General features: G+C 37.7%; 1 protein-coding gene across 7 annotated transcripts in view; it reads right to left on the bottom strand.

Annotated features, from left to right (window-relative positions):
- Window positions 1-21056, bottom strand: part of Magi2 (membrane associated guanylate kinase, WW and PDZ domain containing 2) — a 1436700-nt gene that overhangs the window by 342872 nt on the left and 1072772 nt on the right. For all 7 annotated transcript variants that reach the window (XM_036180392.1, XM_036180388.1, XM_036180389.1 and 4 more), the window contains one exon: window positions 3225-3282. In XM_036180392.1, coding sequence (XP_036036285.1) covers window positions 3225-3282 — 58 coding nt within the window. The remainder of the gene's footprint in view (window positions 1-3224; window positions 3283-21056) is intronic.

The following is a 21056-nucleotide window of genomic DNA, read 5'->3' as shown; positions in this document are numbered from 1 at the left end:
TGGTATATTAATTTAAGGAGTGTGTGTGTGGTGTGAACTGGATCTAGAATCTTGAACATGATTGGCAAACACTCTACCACTGGGTAGAATCTCAAAATTGTATTTTGTATTATTTATATCTACACTAGAAAAGTTGATAAGTTAATTTAGACTAGAAATGTATTACTTTAATGTATAAAATATTACAAGAAGATACATGACTCCTCCCTCACCCCAGTAACCACAGTATATGGATCTAAAGTTCCACATGGCCTCTGTTTGTGTATCTGTTTGATAAGTTTCATGAGCAGGACTACTTTCAGAGCAAATATACACCTGTGCCAATGGCAGCATAGTGGAGATGATACACAGTTGAAAAAAATCATGTAAATAGATATACTCTAATGAAAATATATGACAAATTCTGTGTTTTGATGGAAGACATTTCTTACTTTAGGCAACACACACACACACACACACTCACTCACTCTCTCTCTTTCTCTCATATAAATGTGATATATATGATAACATACATAGAATAACTTGAGGTATTTAAAATATGTTGATGAGTATTTCAGAAAATATTTTTCTGAAAAATATTTGATTAATTTCTGACTTAATGTTAGCAGCATATTCGGACTACCTGCTTACTTGTCCCAGTTCTCTGCTTGGCCTGACATGCTCTCACATCTAGTAACTAGTATCGGTACACTCTCTGGAGTTCTGTAGTAACAAGGCTACACAAAACAGCACAGCTCAATCTACTAGAGGGAAGTTCAACTACTTTGATTCACTATGACCTGTATATGTGACCTTACAATCAATTGAAACCTAGAATTTTCAGACTTATTTTTCTGACCTAAGTGAACAAACATGATTGAACTCTGAATAGGTTTTTAACCATGGCTGTGATAAATGGAAAATAGAAGAGCATAACTTAATTAAAAACAAATAAAAAGCAATTCAAAGTAAAAAGTTAACCAAGAGTTTTTTGGTTTTTTTCGGGGGAGAAGGGGGGAAGACATAGTCTGTATCCATGTCAATGGCTGACTCTTAGAGTCTACTTTCTACAGGCCATTACATTAAGATCAGGTAGGTAGAAACACCTTTCTGATGTGTGGATGCTTATCATCTTCCTGATAAGTGATTAGGGCAGAGGGAAGGGGCATAAGTTAAATGCTGTCTGCATATTGGAAATTAGTTTCAAAGCACATGAAGACAGACATGAAGAAATAATCTAAAGAGTTAGAAGAAGGCAGGGATCAGCAAACTAAGACTTAGACACTGGACCTTGCCTGCATTCTCCTCTTTGTAAACAATACTTTGTTGTAGAGCCCCTCCCACGTGAAAGTGATGCCAGTGTTTGCCTGTATACTAGAAAAACGAGGCCATGTGAATTCCCAAAAATTTGTTACCTGGATCTTTATGGAGTTTGCCAACACTGGGACTAAGGAGAGGATCATTGTTCATTGATTCCACAAGACCATGTATTAAAAAAGAGATTTGGCATGTCACACATCTCAGTCCTCTGTCATCATATGGAAGCACTTTGGACTTCAGGTGCCACACACTAAGGCATTCTGTGGCCTGATTAAGTGAATTAAGACAATTTGGAAAGGTTGAGTATGGAAGTCAGTGGTAGAGTACTTTCCTAGATGTGAAAATCCATAGGTTTGATCTTAGCATGGCAAAGAAATACAGACAAGCATTCGAGCTAGAATGTAGTATACTTAGCATACTGTTAAATTTATTCAGGATAAGGTTTACCACTATTAAAATTAATTGGCTATCAGCTTAATAGGACTCAAAGTCCATGCAAGTATTTACAAATTATATTCTCCCTCTCCCTTTCAGCCTCTCTCTCGTCTTTGCAATCAGGAATAACTATGTATTTATCTAATTTTTTTTTTTTTTTTTTGGTTTTTTTGGAGACAGGGTTTCTCTGTGTAGTTTTGCGCCTTTCCTGGAACTCACTCTGTAGCCCAGGCTGGCCTTGAACTCCCAGAGATCCACCTGCCTCTGCCTCCCGAGTGCTGGGATTAAGGGCATGTGCCACCACTGCCCGGCTATCTTACTTTTTATAGCTATTGAGTGTCCACACATTAGAAGGTAAACACTATGTTAGAAATTACTTATAGTAAGTGTGCTGAATTCACCTTGGCTGTGAATATGGAAATGGTGAACTGTGGAGCCAAAGTTGGGGCTTCTCCAGATGTTCCAACATGGGGGTGGGGTCAAAGTAATTGAGACGAGTGCCCATGCAGGTTAGGCTTGGGACAGTGGGGCTCACAAGTCTCGCTCATCTGTACATCTGCAGCACAAAGAAGGGCTTGACACCTAGCAAAAGCCAATGACTATGTGAATGCTACCACAACACACTTCAGTAGGAAAGCCATTAATATGTGGCCCTTAACTGTCCCGATTATTACTGTACATGGGTTATGATGAGAAGAAAAAGTTCAATGTTGATAAACACTGTGAAAGTCTTTGGTTTTGCAAGCACTGGATTCCTTGGGTAGTACTGTATGTAGGCTTTCTGATTTGCCCAAATAACATTAGGAGTACCACATGATAGATAAGAGTTAGACATTTTCTATCAGAAGAGAGTGTAATGGAAAGTAAATGACGTACTTAATTTTAGAAAATTATGAATATTTCATTTTCTTAAGAAAAATGATGTGTATAGTAAGTTAATCATTAGTAGATGCTCTAGTCTGAGTTAAACAATATATAGATGGAGAAAGTTCATACTATGATCAGATGTGTCAATGTGATGCAGCAACCAATATGTAACATAAAAGTGCAGTGTACTGAAAGAACACTGCAGATACACTGTGGGGTCCTACAAACGAGAAAGCACCAACATGTTATCTTTTCCTTCAGTGGGGAGGCATGCCTGCTGATTCAGTTCATTGAATTTGAAATCTGGTGTAATAGAACATCTCTTTGCACAAGCAGCCAGCTCCCAATGTTTTGATTTCAAAATGAAAGGCATTCATTACAATATCTTTAATCACTGTTCATTCGGAGGACAGTGTGGGACAGTTTTCCAACTGATGATGCAGAATCAAAGAAAAGGAATGACCAGGCAGCTGCAGAACTGAGACCAGCTAGCCATGCCACCTGAGACACTCCCGAGCGGGAAGAGAATTGAAGGGGCTGTTAGCCACGTGTGCTCAAAAATGAAATGTTAACACAATTTCACAACATAGTATAACAAGTTAATATCACGCTCAGAGACTTACTCAACATAGTAAGTGCCATATATGGGATCATCGATTTTTTCCCAGCCATATGGAAGCTCTGAAAAATAAAAAGTTATTTCTTTCAGTAAATAAAGAATATATATCACAATTTTCTAATAAAAAGTAATGTAATTTAATTGTTCATAGATTAAAGAAACGGTCTTCCAAGGAGAATGAAATGAATAAAACCATCTGGGTTTGCCCAAATTTCAAACACACTGTTATTGCTATAAATAGCACTGACTTGAAAACTGGTAGTTAAAACCAAATCTCCCTTCCCTACAGATTTCCTGCTGGGCTTGGCTGTTTGTTCCTGCCAAGCAGTAGGCTAGCACCTCATCATGTTACCACCACTCAGCATTACAGAAGGCAAACCACTTTCCTCAGAGTACATGCCGTTCTCTTATTGATTTGTGTTGTGAAAGGATCATTTTGGGATAAACACCATATTTTCAGAATATATTTCCGAGGAAACATTGTTTGTGCTGACTGAAACAAAGATGTCCCCATTTTCAATTGATTGAGGTAGTTAGCAGCGTGTTGTGACTTTCCCACCACATGGATAAGAATTTGGATACCGCTAAGATGCTTGCTGGATATAGTTTATTTAAAAAAAAAAAGTCTAAAATTTCCAATGTACTTTTCTTGAGAATATTTCTAATTCTCTAAGCTTAATTTTAGTACATTCACACTGAGAATATTGATTACTATAATTCTTGCTATTGGCAAAAGCATGCTGTTTAGAACAAAGGCTTTACTATCTAACACTACTGTCCACATACACTGAGACTTCATAATATAGTCTGACAAATATAAATAACATTTAATTTTCCTTGCTAAATATTAATTCTTTGTTCATAGCAATATATGTTACTCCAACAATAGCATTGTTAAATGTCTTTTACCATACTATAGGCATGCAAATACATAAATTAGCTTTCAAGTTAAATAACTTGAAATGATGGGATTATATTTTAATTTCAAAAAATAAAATAAATATAAAAGATCACAATTCTTTAACCTAATCTTTAATGCACCATTTGTGTAGGACATACTACAAAGTAAACCTTTTATTATTTTTTTCTATTGAATATATTAGAAATGGTAAATTCTTAGAGGCAGAATTTTGAATTAAATTTTGTGATCTTTCGTGTTTATTTTATGCTTTGCATTAAAATATAATCCCATCATTTCAAGTTATATAACTTGAAACCTAATTATGTATTTATATGCCTATCATATGTTAAGAGACATTTAGCAGTGCTATTGTTGGAGTAATATATATTGCTATGAACAAAGCAAAGTTACTGGAAAAAATATAATTATCAGCAATTTTGCCCTACAGAAACAACCACTGTGAATATTTTGTATTTTGGTGAGTATATTTCAAATTGCTTTCTATGTTTATGGACTAATTTTTATTCAAGTGTATATTATTATATAGCTTGTTATTTTACTTGACAAAGTATCAATGGTATGAACATTACTGCATGATACCACTTTAAATATCTCAAAATAGTAGTCTGGTCATGGCTTGGGTCTGTAGAAGTTCACAGTCTTCTACTATTAATTATAGTGAACTTTCTATAATATGAGCCATCTGTGTAGGACATACTACAAAGTAAACCTTTTATTATTTTTCTATTGAATATGTTAGTAATGGTAATTCTTGGAGGTAGAATTTTGGATTAAAGAATTGTGATCTTTATTTTAATTTTTGAAATTAAAATATAATCCCATCATTTCTGTTATCCTCTCATCCCTCTCACCCACCTTGCTCTCTCAAATTCATTGCCTCTGGCCCCTATTTTTAAGCTGTTGTTACTTATGCAACTCCTGCACCTGAGGCTCAGAGAATATTGTAGAAAACAGGGCAGAAAAATTGTAGGAGCCAGAGGACTAGAAAGACTGCTGTAAAATATTATGTTTCCTAGAGATATCAGGTGAGCCACACTTGTGAAGTTTCAACAACATGACTGCCTAAACAAGATATGAACAAGAACGACACCAAAAGACATGCTCTCGTGGCTCACCAGCCCTAGACAATGAGCTGCTGGAAACTAGGGAACGCAGAAAGCAGGAGAAATAGTCTTTCCAGGGAAAAGTCCTCAAAATGGTTATCCAAAACCATCTGGTCAGCACTTTTTTGGTTTTTGACAAATGTTGCTATCCTGCCATTCTCCCATGTATAGAAGCACACATTTATAGTCTCACTGGGAACATACAAATGATGATTGTACCATTAAATTAATTATAAATTCATGATTCCTCACTCCAAACTTTTGGGGACATATAGATTTGAGAATTCAGACTTTTTCTGAGTTTAGAAAGCTGACATGATGCAATTACTCTGTTCTGTTTTATAACATTTCAAGTAGAGTTCGAGAAGCACTTTTAAAGCCAATGCATGAGGATTCTGAAAGGATGAATGGCGCTGGTTGGTCGCAGGAAGAGTCAGAACCCAATATTAGGTTTTAGAGCTTTAATGGAGGCATGGGGGCAGGAGGAGCCAGGCCTGGTGGAGGGAACAGAGCAGGGACAGAGAAAGGAAACACAGGAAGGGAAGCGCAGAGAGAGAGAGCGTGGGGTGCATGTCTGGCTTTAAGGGTGGGACACAGTTGCTCGTTGATGATGTAAGGTGCCAGACAAGACCCCAAGCTGCGCATGTGCAGAATTCTAACAGATTCTATAGCCAAATGTAATCCATATGTAAAGGGAAGATATGGAATTAACTATACAGATGTTTTTCATCAAATATCCAAACCTAATGGATATTAAAGCTTTGGCTATTAAAATTTCTTCACTTGACAATACCTAACAAGTGCCTTTTATTTATACAGAATTTTATTTTATCATGAATTCTTAAATATGAAGCAAGTAAGCAAATCAACATCTTAGGAAGAGCAAAACAGATTCCTCCTAAATTCTGAGAAGAATTCCAAGTGGCAAGAGAGAACATATATAGTAAACTGTCCCCAAGACCTTTTCCATTGTAAATCTGACAGAGATAAACAATGACCTTTACTACTATAGACATTAGTTGGAACTAGTAACTTACCTGCAAAAGAGCCAAAGATAAGAAATGAGCTAGGATGCTTATGAACAATCACAATATTCACATGTACAAATAAGCAAAATTAAGATTACAGACTAAAGAGCATATCTAGAGATAGAAAGTTAAGATTTAGCTTTCATTGTGAAAAAAAAAAAAAAAACCAAGTTATTTAAAGTTGAATTGGATTTTAAAAACTATGTATCCCCAACTGAAGTAGAAGGATATATACAGGATAGAACTCGTTGCATGGGCATTTGTGTTACTTATGGTCTCAATGCATGAATCCACATTTCTTACAAGCTTAATACCCTGAAAGGCATATCACAGCAGGTAGAAGTATTTCATGATTAAACTTTTAAGGGATCTTTCATCTCATAGACTTTCCCTTCACTTATTTCTTCTGTTATAAACACTTATATGTTAAATTCATCTGTCAGTGATTTTTACTTGCATTTTGGGATGGAGGGCTACAGTATAATCAATTCTCTATTATAAAGACCCAGCAGTCATTTTAAATATTCTCAGAGTTGACAGATATATAACAACACACACACACACACACACACACACACACACACACACACGCATATATAAATATAAAACAATCACAAATATATTCATTGTTTCACTTGTGAAGATGGTAGATAGGTATAAAAAATCCACAACCAATGCGCTAAAAGATAAGTGTATGGGTATACAAATGTATGGATGTGTTTGTGTGTGTGTGTGATGCATATATATGTCACTGTACATGCAGATATATTTGTTTATATTTACCTAAGTGAGATTAGTATGAAAAGGAAAAATTTAAATTTATTTTGCTGATATGTGAAAACAGAAATTTATACATATTTTAGTAGAGTGTTGTGATGTTTTAATACCTGCACTTTTGTATAATGTTTCAGATTAAGCATATCTACATCTCCAAATATTTATCATTTATTATGGTGGAAATGTTCAAAATCTTTGCGTTTTAAGAAATCCTTGGTTAAGGATTGTCAACTGTGGTCTCCCTATTATGGAACAGTACAACAGAAATTTTGTGTTTTTCAAAAGGCAACATGGTTGTCTTTGACAGAGTTTTGTTTTTGAAAGAGCAAGAATGATCTGAGCTAGGATGCTAATGAACAATCACAATATTCACATGTACAAATAAGCAAAATTAAGATTACAGACTAAAGAGCATATCTATATGATAGAAAGTTAAGAATTACCTTTCATTGTAAAAAAAAAAAACAAGTTATTTAAAGTTGAATAGGTTTTTAAAAACTAATTATGTCTCCCCAAATTAAGCTAACAAATCAGAAAAGGAATTTCTGATATGGTACTATTTACCCAACTAGGAAAACATGTGCCCTGGAGCTCTTGGGCTCTGAACCTTTTAGAACACTGTATTCAACAGCACCTGACAAATCTGGAGATGATTAAGGTCACATTGACAAAATAGAATAGACTACATAAAGCAGAAAAATAAACACTTGAGGTCAGCAAGGTTAATGCAGAATTAAGAACTGTTTTAATTGAGATTTTCTTCAGGCCATGGAATCATGATGCAAAGTTGGTTAAATTTTGAACCCTGCAAAATTTGTATGTATGTACAAGTCAATCTATAGTAAACAACTTTTTGTAATGAGAACAGAATTGTAAGATTAAATGGGCATCCATTCATGCATGGGTGCTGCCAATCACCTTTTCTTTTCTTCCTTTTTTTGTAACTTAAAAAGTCATTTTATTGCATTTGGAGAGTCTCCCCACTCTTACCAATAGATATTTTATTAATTTATATTTAATTTTTTTATACAATGTTTTGATCATAATTTTCCTCAACTCCTTACAGATTTTCCCCACCTCCCTATACATTCAACTTCATGTTCTCTTTCTTTCCCTCCCTCAATCCCTTCTCTCTCTCTCTCTCTCTCTCTCTCTCTCTCTCTCTCTCACCAAATTGCACTTTTCCACTATTTTTTAAAATGTTTTAGGCCCAATTTAATTATAGAAAATAGAAACATTTACTCTAGAGCATAAAAAGACAGCTTTTGGGTTACAAAAGGAATATTTATAGACAGTTCAAAGATGACCTACCTTACGGAAATGAGACACACATGTTAGAGAGCTGTGTAGAACATATTTCAGGGTTGCTTTGATCCTCTTTGTCTGACTTGTGCCATGTTCCTTTGAGCTGCATTCTACAAGCACCTGTGTGTCCCTTTGGCTCAACTGCATCCAATCTGCATATAACCTCATCTTCTCAGGTCTGACTGGTTTCTGCTTGCTCATCTTGAGTTATTTCTGAGGTTGATTGCCACCTACCTAGCTCCTGGTGGCTTTGGGCCTCTAGTATGGCTATTGCCATTTTGGTCTCTTTCTGTGTTCCATGTTCCTAAAGAAGTTATTCATCTAGTTGATTTTGTTCAAAATAGATTCAAAGTATTTGGTCAGACTTTTCAGTCAATATTTTGATACCATACACCAAGGAGGACATAATTTTACCTCTCTAATTTTTTTCCAAACTGAATAACTTCATTTTGATCATAAGAAGAAAACATGTAATAGCAAATAGAGGGATACTCTACAAAGCAACAGTGCAGAACTGTTCAAAAGTGTGTGGGTCATCTAAAAGAAAGATCGACTGGGACACTGTTCAGAGTGGAAGACCACAAGGACACAATTCACAATTAATAAATAAATCTTGTCATATGGATTGGATCTTGGACTAGAAAAAAGGACAACAGACAGATTCAAATGAAGATTTTAGATTAATCTAATAGTCTTGCCTGTTACTTTATGATTTCAGTATATATCATTCAGTATAGATGATTCTGCATTTATAAAGATGGCATTAGGGGAAGGTCAGAAGAAACTTTACTCCATTTTCAACCTAATTTTAAAAAATTATCATTTGTTATCATTGTAGCATTTCTAAGAAAAATTTGTTCCTGTTGATTCTCATTCCTCATCACTCTGACCCTTGACCCTGCTCTCCCCAGTTTTCTTTCTGTTTTCATATCAAATGTGTTCTTTTTATCTTTTTTGAAATCCAAGGTAGTGACCAATGGGAAATATCAGAAAAAGATATTTAATTTCTTCTCACTATTGATTATATGACATCTACTTAGCAATGTGCTATAAGATGCTTAAATCATGAGATATATTTGGATAACATCAGATTTTCTCCAGTACTTGGAGTTAAATCTAGGGCCTCACATATGTTAGGTAGGATGTCTACTACTCAACCCATAGGTCCAGCCCTAGCATTCGATTTTTAAATAAAATGAGGCCGTGGGTTGTTTAAATTTATGTTCTTTTCATATATTGTGCTTTTCACACAATAATTTGAAGAATGTGAATTAATTTTGCGACTTCATCTTTTAAAAATTCTATTGTCCCATGTTCTTCTTTACTAGATACATACTAAATACAACATCCTTGTGTTACTTTTGCTGCCTTGTAGAAGACACAGGCTTAAAAGCAGGAGTGCAAAATCTAGACTGATGGTTGAGCCTTCCCTGTGAGGCAGATGTGGTATGGGTGGGTTATGATAATTCATACAAGGGTGTGTGGAGGTCCACTATGGTGGGCAGCCTAACATCCCCTCCACAGCCAAGAAGGCAGGCAAGCTGGAAATGAGATACTGGAGACTAGAATAGGGATCAGAATGAAGGATATCTCCTTCAACCTTATATTGTTTTAATTGATTTAATTTCTTTTTCTTACTATTGTTTTTCAAATTGAAGCTCTTGTCAGGTTGAATTTTAGAGGTAAAATATTATAAAAGAAAGAAGAAATTGGGATTCTTTGGGTTGAATAATATGACATAGGCAATGCTTCTATTAAAAGACTTAACCTTTGATATTTTATATTTTTGAGTATACAAATTAGAAAATATAATGACACTTTCCTGGAAAACTCATATAGAAGTAATAGCTAGAAGTTTTAGAAATTTTCACTGTGAATTTTAAAAATGAATTATTCATCATTTGAAAATTTATAGATGTATAAAAAAATTTGATCAAATCTATCACTGACCCCTTCCTTTTCACCCCTTCCCTTTTCTTTCCCAACCACATGTGCTCGGTTTCATTGTTTCAACCCAGTGAGTCAAATTAGTGCTGTCAGTATGTGCGTGGGTGTAGAGCCATCCCCTGTCACATGAGCCACCTGCCAGAGGCCACATCCCTGAAGGAAATAAGCTTTCTCTTCCCCAGTAGCCACTAACTGAATTTTCATAGAAATATATTTGCCCGGGGCTGGTGGGATAGCAAAGTGGGTAAGAGCACTTGCTGCTTAAGTATTACGATCTGAGTTCAAATCCCCATCATCCATTTTCTTTTTTTTAACAGAATTTATATACTAATGATAAGCTAACCATGGACTCTTTTCCCCAACATAGAAATTGCAAGAAAAAGTAACTTTTAGACCTCTATTCCATTCAACCTGGAAAACAAACAACTTAGTTGAAACTAAAGATCCTAACAGCAAAAATAGTGAATATTGTCCCTTTATGTTCTGTTCTGTTGCCCTATACTCTGATATTCCTGTATAGAGGAGCAGCAGCATGGGCACTACTATGGGAAAACATGCTGGCTGAGATCATCCTCAGGAGCTGTGGTGTAGTACAGGGACTATTTTAAAGTTAATAAAGAATAGCTACCTGGTGTTTTATAGTGGTAATATTTAATTTGTGTTATCACATAGATTTAATATGAGTATTTAATTACTATAGTATACTAGTGAACTTTAAAAATACTGACTACAGTTGACTACGGGTTTGTTGTTGATAACATATTCACGCAGGAAGTTCTAAATAACAATACTTTGCTTAGACATGGACTACATGTGTGTGATGGTGACTCCATAGGATTACATCACTGAATTGTGGGGTACTCCTTTTTGCTTTTGTTAGTATACCCTGTGATGGGTATAATGATGAAGCTCCTTAGAAGCTCACCTACCAGAGTAAACTCTACTATTAAGTGACATTTGACTATAAATTAGTTTCTTAGCATATTTTACCAAATTGGAACAGATATGTGTATGATTTCCTTGGCAGGTATTAGTGTATTAGCAATGATGTATGCAGTAATATTTTGGGTACTTATTCTTATCTAGATGGCAAAAAAAAAAAAGCTGTCAAGTAGAGCTGTGCAATTCTGTGAAGCTAACAAGTATGACAGGCCTCCCTGAGATGGTGACAATAAATGGCAGCAGGAAAGTGTAGTACAAAAAAGATTCTGTCTGGTAAAGATTTAGATGTGGCCATATCTGGCTTAAGCTTGCAAGCTTCAACGTGTAGAAAGTCTAGTTTAGAAAGCTGAGGAGTGGGGAAACTAGGTGGTATCAGTCTTTTGTGCTTAAAGCATTGGAGAATGTTTTTGGATGTAAAGAAAGGTTTGGAAAGTAGCTATGTGCTCAGGATTTGGAACACACATTTCTACTCTCTTCTTATTTCCTTTAAATCTATATTAATTCAACCTTCTCTCATTTGTCAGTGTAATTCACTTAAAAAAGCTTCCTGAAACATTCCTGGTTTCTGCACTGCAAAGCCTGACATCTGATTTGAACTGTAACTGTCTAAAAAGAGTAACACAGCTTTTAATATCCACATGGCCACATAATTAGGAGAAATAAACTACTATAAGTGTTACAAGTCACGTTAGAATAGGAACATAAATGCCTCACTAAAGCCTCTTGGTGTCAGAACAGGGAGTGTACTAGAAAGAGGCACCATGCCAGTAGCTTGGTGTGGACTGGAATGAGAAGACAGAGAACATCAGCTACAAGAGATAAGTTCCTTCCTCGTGTGGGGGAAACACAACTGACAGATTTGGTAGGTCAAGCCTTAGCTTCCAAAGACCTGAAAGAAATGGATTTGGAAGTCCATGGAATCAGTAGTGGAATTATTGGAAGGTAGTGATGGCTTTGGGGACTTAGGATGGGACATGACCACATGACCGCATGAACTGTCTACGGAAATGAAAGGTCACCATAAGGTCAAGAGAACCTACTATGAAAACTTCTCTTCACTAAAGGAAAAGAAGAACTACTCCTGAGCAAATATGTAATCCATCTGCTAGTCTAGGAATAAAAGGCATTTGAAAAAAACCCTAGAAAATAGCAGATAATATTCACAGAAAGTTTCCATAAAGGATGAGAAATGAGAGTCAAAAAAAAAAAAAAAAAAACAACCAATGAGACTTTGTTACTCGCCTTCACATGAAGAAAAAAACAAAAGTCTAAATTGCAATAGGACCTTAAAGTGTTTTGAACCAAGCACTTAACAATACAATTAAAAGATTTTGAAACAGATGTTTAATCACTCTGAGCATAGCTAGGCAAAGGAATTGTTGATAGTGAAGAAAAATTTGTCCGAATGTTATTTTTGATGTTTTAGTTGTAAACCTAGCCTCTATCAGCTAAGATATCTTTCTAGCTCTAAAATGTTATTTGAAAAAGGTCTCTGAAATAAAGGGTAAGTTACAAAGTGCCTAAGTAGAATAGATTCAACTGAAATAAAATGAAGACCACTGAGAAAAAACACGCAAAGTCAAGAGAACACAAATCACGAAAGAAATAAAAAGGTGAAAAGAATTGGTAAAATGTCAATATAGAAGACAAGCAAAGGTAATCAAGTATGGGAAATGGAGACACAGGCAGAAGAAAAAACCAGGATATTTAAAACTGATCTAATAAATCAAAAAGTCTCCCCTGTTCTTACCCATCTCTCTTCTCTGTCTCTCTCAGCTTTATAATTTATTGTTTTCAAGATTCAAGGCTCCCAGCACCTACTTAATTGAAAGAATCTACTTAAATAAACATGATGTGAAGGAAGGACTAACAGCAACCATCCAGTGCATTGATTGTAGATCTAACCTTACAACAATTGTAAGAACAAGAATAGAAAAAGTGTGTGTGTGTGTGTGTGTGTGTGTGTGTGTGTGTGTGTGTATGTGTAATGGTATATGTTTAGACAACACAACACAGAGCTAATATAACTAAAACAGAGAAGTGAGAAAGAAAGTTGACTGGCCAATGCCTTCACTGATTCATGCTTCAGCAACAGGTGAGAGTCTTAGCATATCAAAACAGTTGATATCTGATTGAATAAGGGCTTATAAAAATATCAAAAGGAGAGAAAAAACAAACAAATTGCATAGAGAAATAATCAGTTTAACATAATATGATTCACAATCATAAAATATAATAGACTTGAAACTAATAGGAATAGGTGCAATTTACCTTTCTTATTACAATTTTCTACTTGACTCATAAAGAAAAAGTGACTTCATGTGGGCTGGGTGGTGGTGGCACAGACTTTTAATCCCAGCACTTGGGAGGCAGAGCCAGGCGGATCTCTGTGAGTTCAAGGCCAGCCTGGTCTACAGAGCGAGATCCAGGAAAGGCACCAAAGCTACACAGAGAAACCCTGTCGCACCCCCACCCCAAAAATAAAGTGACTTCATGCTATAAAAATGATGCACATTTAAATGAAAGGATTTTAAAAAAGGTAATAATGAAGGGTTGGGTAAAGATATATCAGACAAATAAAAAACCAACAAAAAACCAAAACAGACTAAATAAACAAATTATGAATGTTGAAAGATCCCTATCTTATAACAAAAGGGTCTCATTTCATGTGTAAACAAGTTATCAATATCTATATGTTCAAAACTCAGCAAAGGGACTATCATCAACCAGGGCCTGCCATGGTAATGGTGAGACATGCACCTCTAAAAAGCTGCTTTCTTTCAGGCAAACACAGATCAAATTGACAAAATTACACATATAGAAGAACTCAACTAATCATTGTAAGATGTACGGCAGATTTGGGGGGCTCTGAGTGTGTTCCTTCCTTGCTCCCATCTATCCATATCTAAAATGCTCCAAAAATACAGAATATATATTCTCCTCAAACATACATGGAATATTCTTCAAATTTCCCTTCAGATTATATTTCAATAAGTCTTTAATGATACAAAGAAGAAATAATGCAATCAACACTTTCTTTCTGTAACACCATAAGAACTAGATACTGATATCAAAATCATAATAAAAGGAACTTTAAACAAACAAACAAAAACCTCTTGCAACCCAGAGGAAAGGTAAGATGAAGCTGAAGATTTTCTACAAGTACTGGGAGTAGAAACAGTAAATGTAAACAGTTACAATGACGTGTGTAACAAGAGGAGATTTTACAGCATCTACAGAAAGCAGAATAATGAGAGCCAATGCATATATATCATTGGAGCTGGAGACACGGCTCAGTGGTTACCAGCAGCTGTTGCTCTTCCAGAGGACCTGGGTTCAATTTGTAGCACCCATATAGTGCCTGACCACCATCCTTACTCCAGTTTAAGAGACCTGGTGCTCTCTTGTGGCCTTTGTGGGTACCAGGCATGTACATAGTGCACACATACATGCACACAAGCAAAACATTTAAACACATAGAATAAAAACAAGTAAATCTTAAAGAAATCATCAACTCATCATCCTCTGTAGAAATGCCCTTGTGAAGTTTGTCCTGCCTGTTGAACTGTGTGTAGCTCAGGATGTTGTGTGTTCTCAGCACAAATGTGAAACAATGTATTTGCTCACTGGCTAGATTGAACTATATCATGTTGTATATATATTCTTCAAGCATATGTTCTACCTGGGAAATGCATGTGTTACCAGTCAAATTTTTAAGAGCTACAAAATGTATAGCAATGGGGCCCTGTAAGTTACACATGTATAAACACATGCATATGAAAGAGGGGGGAGAATACACAAATGATAGAGGCAAAATTTATGTTGTGGGAAATAGAAAAAGTCATACTAATAAAAATACTATTTCTTTTTTTAAGTATCAGCAAAATAACACAAGCAAACTAGCTGAAGGTCACAGAGAACTGTCACACACAGGGAAGTGAGAGTGACAGGAGCCAAGCAGTCACAAATAGTACGAGAACAGAGGCAACAACCAAAGAATAATCTTCGTACATTTATGTTACCAAAATTTAACATGTGAATGAAATGGACAGCGTCTTAGAAAACTAGCTCCAACAAAAATAGAAAGCTTCAATGGATGAATTTTCAGTCAGTTTATCATATTAAACTCCAAACTCTGAGTACTAGGGATAACTTCCTTTATAACCTGGGTATGAAGAAGAACTTTTTTACTATGATTCAAACTTGAAAAATTTGACTACATGAAAGCAAAAAAGTAGTCAAAGAAATAAATGGTAAACTGGAAGAAAAGCTCAAACTTAGTTTATCCTACTCTGTAACACAAATTCTAATAAGTCTTATAAGTCCTATAATAAAAAACAGAGGTGGATATTGGGGTAAATGCTGAAAGATCAGAGAGACTAGGGAACAAGCCACAGCCATCATCTTTTACCTCACCAACCCCTCAGCCTGAAAAACCCTTTAGTTCCTGTCTCCTCGCACCTTACAGCCCTGTCTCCGTCCAGCCATCACTTCCTGGGATTAAGCATGTGTGCTTCCCAAGCAAAAGCATGAGATCTCAAGTGCTGGGCTCAAAGGTGTCAGACTCCTAATTATTGGGATTAAAGGTGTGTGCCACCACTGCCTGGCTCTGTTTTTCTCCTGGACTGAGTCAATCTCATGTAATCCAGGGTGGCTTTGAACTCACAGAGATCCAGACTGACCTCTGCCTCCCGAGTGCTAAAATTAAAGGTGTATGCCACCACTGCCTGGCCTCTATATTTAATCTAGTGGCTTGTTCTGTTCTCTGATTTTCATGTAAATTTTATTAGGGTACACAATATATTACCACATACTCTACTCATATGCCATTGAACATTGCCACATGAGATGTGTGTATGTGTCTTCCCCCTTCCCCCGATATACACACTGGAAAAGCAGAGAATTCTGCAGCAGTGGCCACTGGCTAGTTAGCCCCTAATTCAGTTCTATACCCCAGAAGTTAACATCTTGCCTGGGAACTTGAGGGCTCAGCCATTAAGCCCTCCTCTTGCCTCAGATGTCAGATGAGAGCTCCGGGTTATTTTACCTCTGCTTTTCACCCACATACATGAACTGGGGTTCAAAAGACCTCTCCCCTTGCATGATAATTGGCTAAGGACCCAGGGAAAGACATTTGCTGGTTTATTATGAAAGGCATTACAGTGCTGGTGAGGGAAAGCTCAGTTGTACACCTATTCTATAAGGACATTACAGGAGATGGAGAGGGTGACACCTGTGAGGCCTTCTTGCACTCTGAGGACAAGTTGTCCCACAAGAATTGCTATATGTTTGCTCGCCAGAGATGCTTCCCAAACCCTGTACATTTGGGTTCTTTTTTAACAAAATTATTTATTATGTATACAGTGTCACAGTGTTCTGCCTGCATATATGCCTGCTTGCCAGCAAAGGGCATCAGATCCCATTATAGATGGTTGTGAGCCACCATGTGGTTGCTGGGAATTGAATTCAGGACCTCTGGAAGAGCAGCCAGTGCTCTGAAGCCATCTCTCCAGCCCCTGTTTGGGATCTTATAAAGGCTCATTATATAGGCACTACTAAATGTGACTGACATGCAAAACAGTGATTGACACAGGGGTTAACACAGGGACTGGCTAAGGTTAACAGATGAGAAGCCCAGCAAGGCCTGTTTAGGTTCTTGTTGGCTTCTACTTCCACCATACATTATTTCTTCCTGGCAAGTAGTGGGCAGGACCCCTTTTGAAGCAGGGGTTTATACTCTTCTATCAAATTCTATAGCTTTCCTTGGGAATGGAGTGATGAGCCAGGGGTCAAAATATCACAGCCAGGAACAGACAGTTTGTTAAAGTGTGTAAGAATGATGCTTAAACATGTTCAATTTCTTCATCATGAGATACATGCACATTCACATCATACTGAAACAAGACTCTATATCTATTGGTCTCCAAAAGCTTAACAACACACTCTGAAAAAAATCCGGGTAGAAACTGTCCATTCAAGCACTGGTGCGCACTATGTTGCCCACCGTCTATGGAAGGGAGGAGAGCAGAACTGCTATAACCAGACAGCCTGACTCTGCCAGCTCTCCTGTAAGACAGTTCTCTAAAGTCTTCTCCTCCATAGTGAAGAAGCAAATGCATAAAGTCATTCATTGCACTGTCATTTTATAGCAAGCCATGGACGCAATCTACAGAACCAACCAGGGATGTCTGGCTGAGTAAACAGGCTGCGTGTATGCAGTACCGTTTTGTACAGCTGTCAAGTTTATGAGGGAAATCTCTGTGAGCTGACATACCGTTATTATTGGATATATTGCTACACAGAGACGTTGTGCTCATTTTGAAAGAAGAGCCACCATAAGAACGGCTAGAAGCAAAGCAAGCTGCTTAAATGTGTGTGAGTGGTGGTGAAAAGTGAAAGTCTGTGTCTTTACCTTCCATCACTGTGCACATTTTCTTATTCAAAAAATTAAGCTTAAAAGATGTGGGGGAACCCTTTTACAAAAAAAGCCAATGACATATCAAACTGCTAACTACCCAGAAAAATGAAGTCAAGTATAGAATAAATCAGAGATTCTAAGACTAGGATCTCATTGTTCAGAAACCTACATGGCAAGAGTGTTTAAAAACAGTCAATGAGGTTCAAAGCAGGAGAGGGAATATTTAAGATGCCATATAGCTTGTTGTGTGTTTAGGAAATAGTGATTGTCAGTGTGCTAGTTTCTGGAATTTGGGTCTTTACACTGCCTTTAAATGTGGAGTTTAGGATACCCACAGAGGAGCAGAAATAAAGATCAGAGAGCACAAGGCTGGTATCCTTGTTGCTGTGGCAAACACCAGGACCAAACAGCAACTCTGGGAGGAAGGGGTTCATTCTGCTTGTAGGTGACAGTCCATCACAGAGGGAAGCTAAGGGAGGAACCTGGGGGCAGGGACTGAAGCAGAGACCATGGAGGAATGCTACTTACTGTCTTGCTTTCAATGGCTTGCTTAGCTTATTTTATACAACCTAGGACCTGTGTGAAGGTGGCACTGCCCTAGTGGGCTGCATCCTTCCATAGCAACCATTAATCAAGAAAATGCCCCACAGACATATCCAGATGCCAACCTGATGGGGGTTATTCCTCAGCTGAGGTTCCTTTTCCCCAGTGACTCCAGCTTGTGTTATGTTAACAAATCATAAGCAGGGCAGTGCAGGAAAACACTAGTTTGAGACCAGACTTGGATCTAATACTGCAAAGGGCAAGGTGCAGTTACCTGGGACCTCCCCCACCCCTGCCCCAGGTAATACCTATTCTTGAAATGACAGCCATCATAAAGAGCTAGTGTGTGGGGCCACTGTGACTTGCTAGCATTGTGCAGCTGCAGAGGTAGAGCTCATTCATTTGGGGAATGTGCCATTTCATTCCAGACCATAACAGCCCTGCTATACATCCCAGAAAGTGGTCCAAGGAGCATAAGGCAGAAAGGTCTTCCTGCCAGACACCTATAGTGACGGGAGTGGGGTGGGGTGGGGTGGGGTGGAAAACAGGCTTTGCAAGAGCCCAGAGGGGTTCATCAGAGCACTGCCAGTAAGCAGAGATGCAGTCCTGACTGATGGCAACAAGGCTTTGCTTATAGATGGAATTGGTGTAGTGGGTAAATCTTGAGCTGAAGGCTCATGAGAATGAAGTCTGGAGAAGACATCAGGTCCACAGTGGAAGGCTGGACACCCAAAGCCTTCTTCCTCTTTAGACCATCTTATGTCCTCTATTGGGAAGTCAGTGTTGGTGCCCAGTGGATAAAGCAACACTGACTGGGTACTCACAAGCCTGTTGGGGATGCTTGAACACCCCCCGCCCCCAATACTGGAATTGTGGCTCTATGAAACTTGTATGCATGGATTTCACATCTCCATAGCTAGACCCACCCATGGGCATTAGGACCGTGTCTCCTAAAGGGTCAGTTTTGTTACGCAAGCAACCCGAAGAATGCTGTCTTCAGCCTTGTTTTTCTAGAGTTGTGTTTTCAGTCATTTCTTCAAGGAAAACTAAATGATTTAGTTGGAAAAAAAGAAAGAAAGAAGGAAGGAAATTGATAATGACAGCTTAAACAGCTCATCCACTAACTAGCAAGTCCAAATGAAGATCTATTGAAGAAATTCTTTTTTCCTTAATTATTTACTCTTCCTTATTAAAAGAAGGTCTTAAGATCTAGGACAAACAGCTGAGGTGGAATATGGCTGTCCACTGCCGTGCTTTTTGATGGCAACTGTCACAACTGCATTGGCTTTATGACTCCCAAATGATTGTCTTTTGATTAAGTATAATCTATGGTTTCATGGTTCAAAATGTCCTAGTCTATATCACTGTAAGTGAAACTTGCCATTCATTGCTGATAACATCATTTAATATACCGCTCAGAATGTAAGAGTTTATGAGATCTTGTTTTGTATTTTGAAAATGTTAGTTACTTTAAACTGAGAAAGATTATACATAACAATGGCAGGTCATGTGATGATCTGAACATTGTACAATATATGATTACATTGAAAGACAATAAACTCATCTTCTCAAACATTCATCACTTCCTATCGTGACAACATCACTTCATTAACTTGGGGATGGGAGACTTGAGAGTGCTGGAGAGATGGCTCAGCGGCTAAGAGCAGTGACACCTCTTCCAAAGGACTGAGGTTCTATTTCCCCTTACTCACACTCTCCATAACTCCAGTTCCAACGGGAATCTGAGGCCCTCTTCTGACCACTGCAGGCATTGCATGCAAGGTGCGTGGACATAAATGTAGGCAAAACACTCATACGCATAAAATTAAAAAGTTAGTGCATCAACGCTATCTGTAGTCATCTATGTGGCGCAGCACAGCACAGCTGCCTTCCTGAAGCGATGCTGTCAGGTCCAAGAGTAAACCCTTCAACGTGTCCCTAGCCTAGGCTTCCCAGACACTCAGTGCTACAATTCTTCTCTTACCTTCTACAAGATCAACTGTTTTAGATTCTACAAGAAGTATCTGTATATGGCCCACTTTCAGCTAGGCACACTGTACTGCACTGAGGCTAGAGTGACAAGCACCAGCATCACAGACTGGATGGTTTCAGGGAAAGCCAGCCGTTAAAGAATTGCATTAATTACTAAGAAGTTATAATTTATGATATATGATACTAGCAAAGGTGTAGGTATATTCTTCTTTATTTAAACCCTCAGGTAACTTTTGAAGAGCTTAGAATTTCATTAATATTTTAGTGGCTTAATTCATTATAATTGATTTAAATAATCCCAAAGCCCCAGGTCAGTAATATGCTTGCCATTGGGTATTATGGGGTAAATTCACACAATGATTATCATTTAACTATTGCAACAGTCTTTTTAAATTGAATGAAAATTATTATATTTTATCAAGAAAGACCTCTTTCAAAATTCCCAGGGTACAAATAAATATCTAGCTTCAATATAGTAAGGTATATAAACTAAAATGTAAAACTGTACCTTTGTTTACGGTCCCACCCCTGGGCACCAGCCATCCCCAGAGGACCTGCCCAACTTGGCCCCAGTTTCCAGCCATTCGGTGGGCCTTTCAGAAAGGCTCCCCTTTTCCAAGACTGCAGGCAGACCCTGCAATCTCCACACCCTGCCCCCACACCCATTTGCCCGAGACCCCAGCCACTTCCTGAGACTCAGAGACCAACTCCCAGCTCCTGGAATGGATGAGAGTTGAGTGCCTGAGGTTATAGTCAGAGAGGCAAGCGCCCCTGGGTCCCACCCCTGGGCGCCAGCCATCCCTGGAGGACCTGCCCAACTTGGCCCCAGTTTCCGGCAGTGTTTTGTTTTCTTTTCACC

The sequence above is a fragment of the Onychomys torridus genome, chromosome 3 (genome assembly GCF_903995425.1).
Source record: "Onychomys torridus chromosome 3, mOncTor1.1, whole genome shotgun sequence".
NCBI classification, from domain to species: Eukaryota; Metazoa; Chordata; class Mammalia; order Rodentia; family Cricetidae; genus Onychomys; species Onychomys torridus.
Note: the sequence above shows the minus strand (reverse complement) of the source record. Positions and strands in the feature narration are given on the sequence as shown.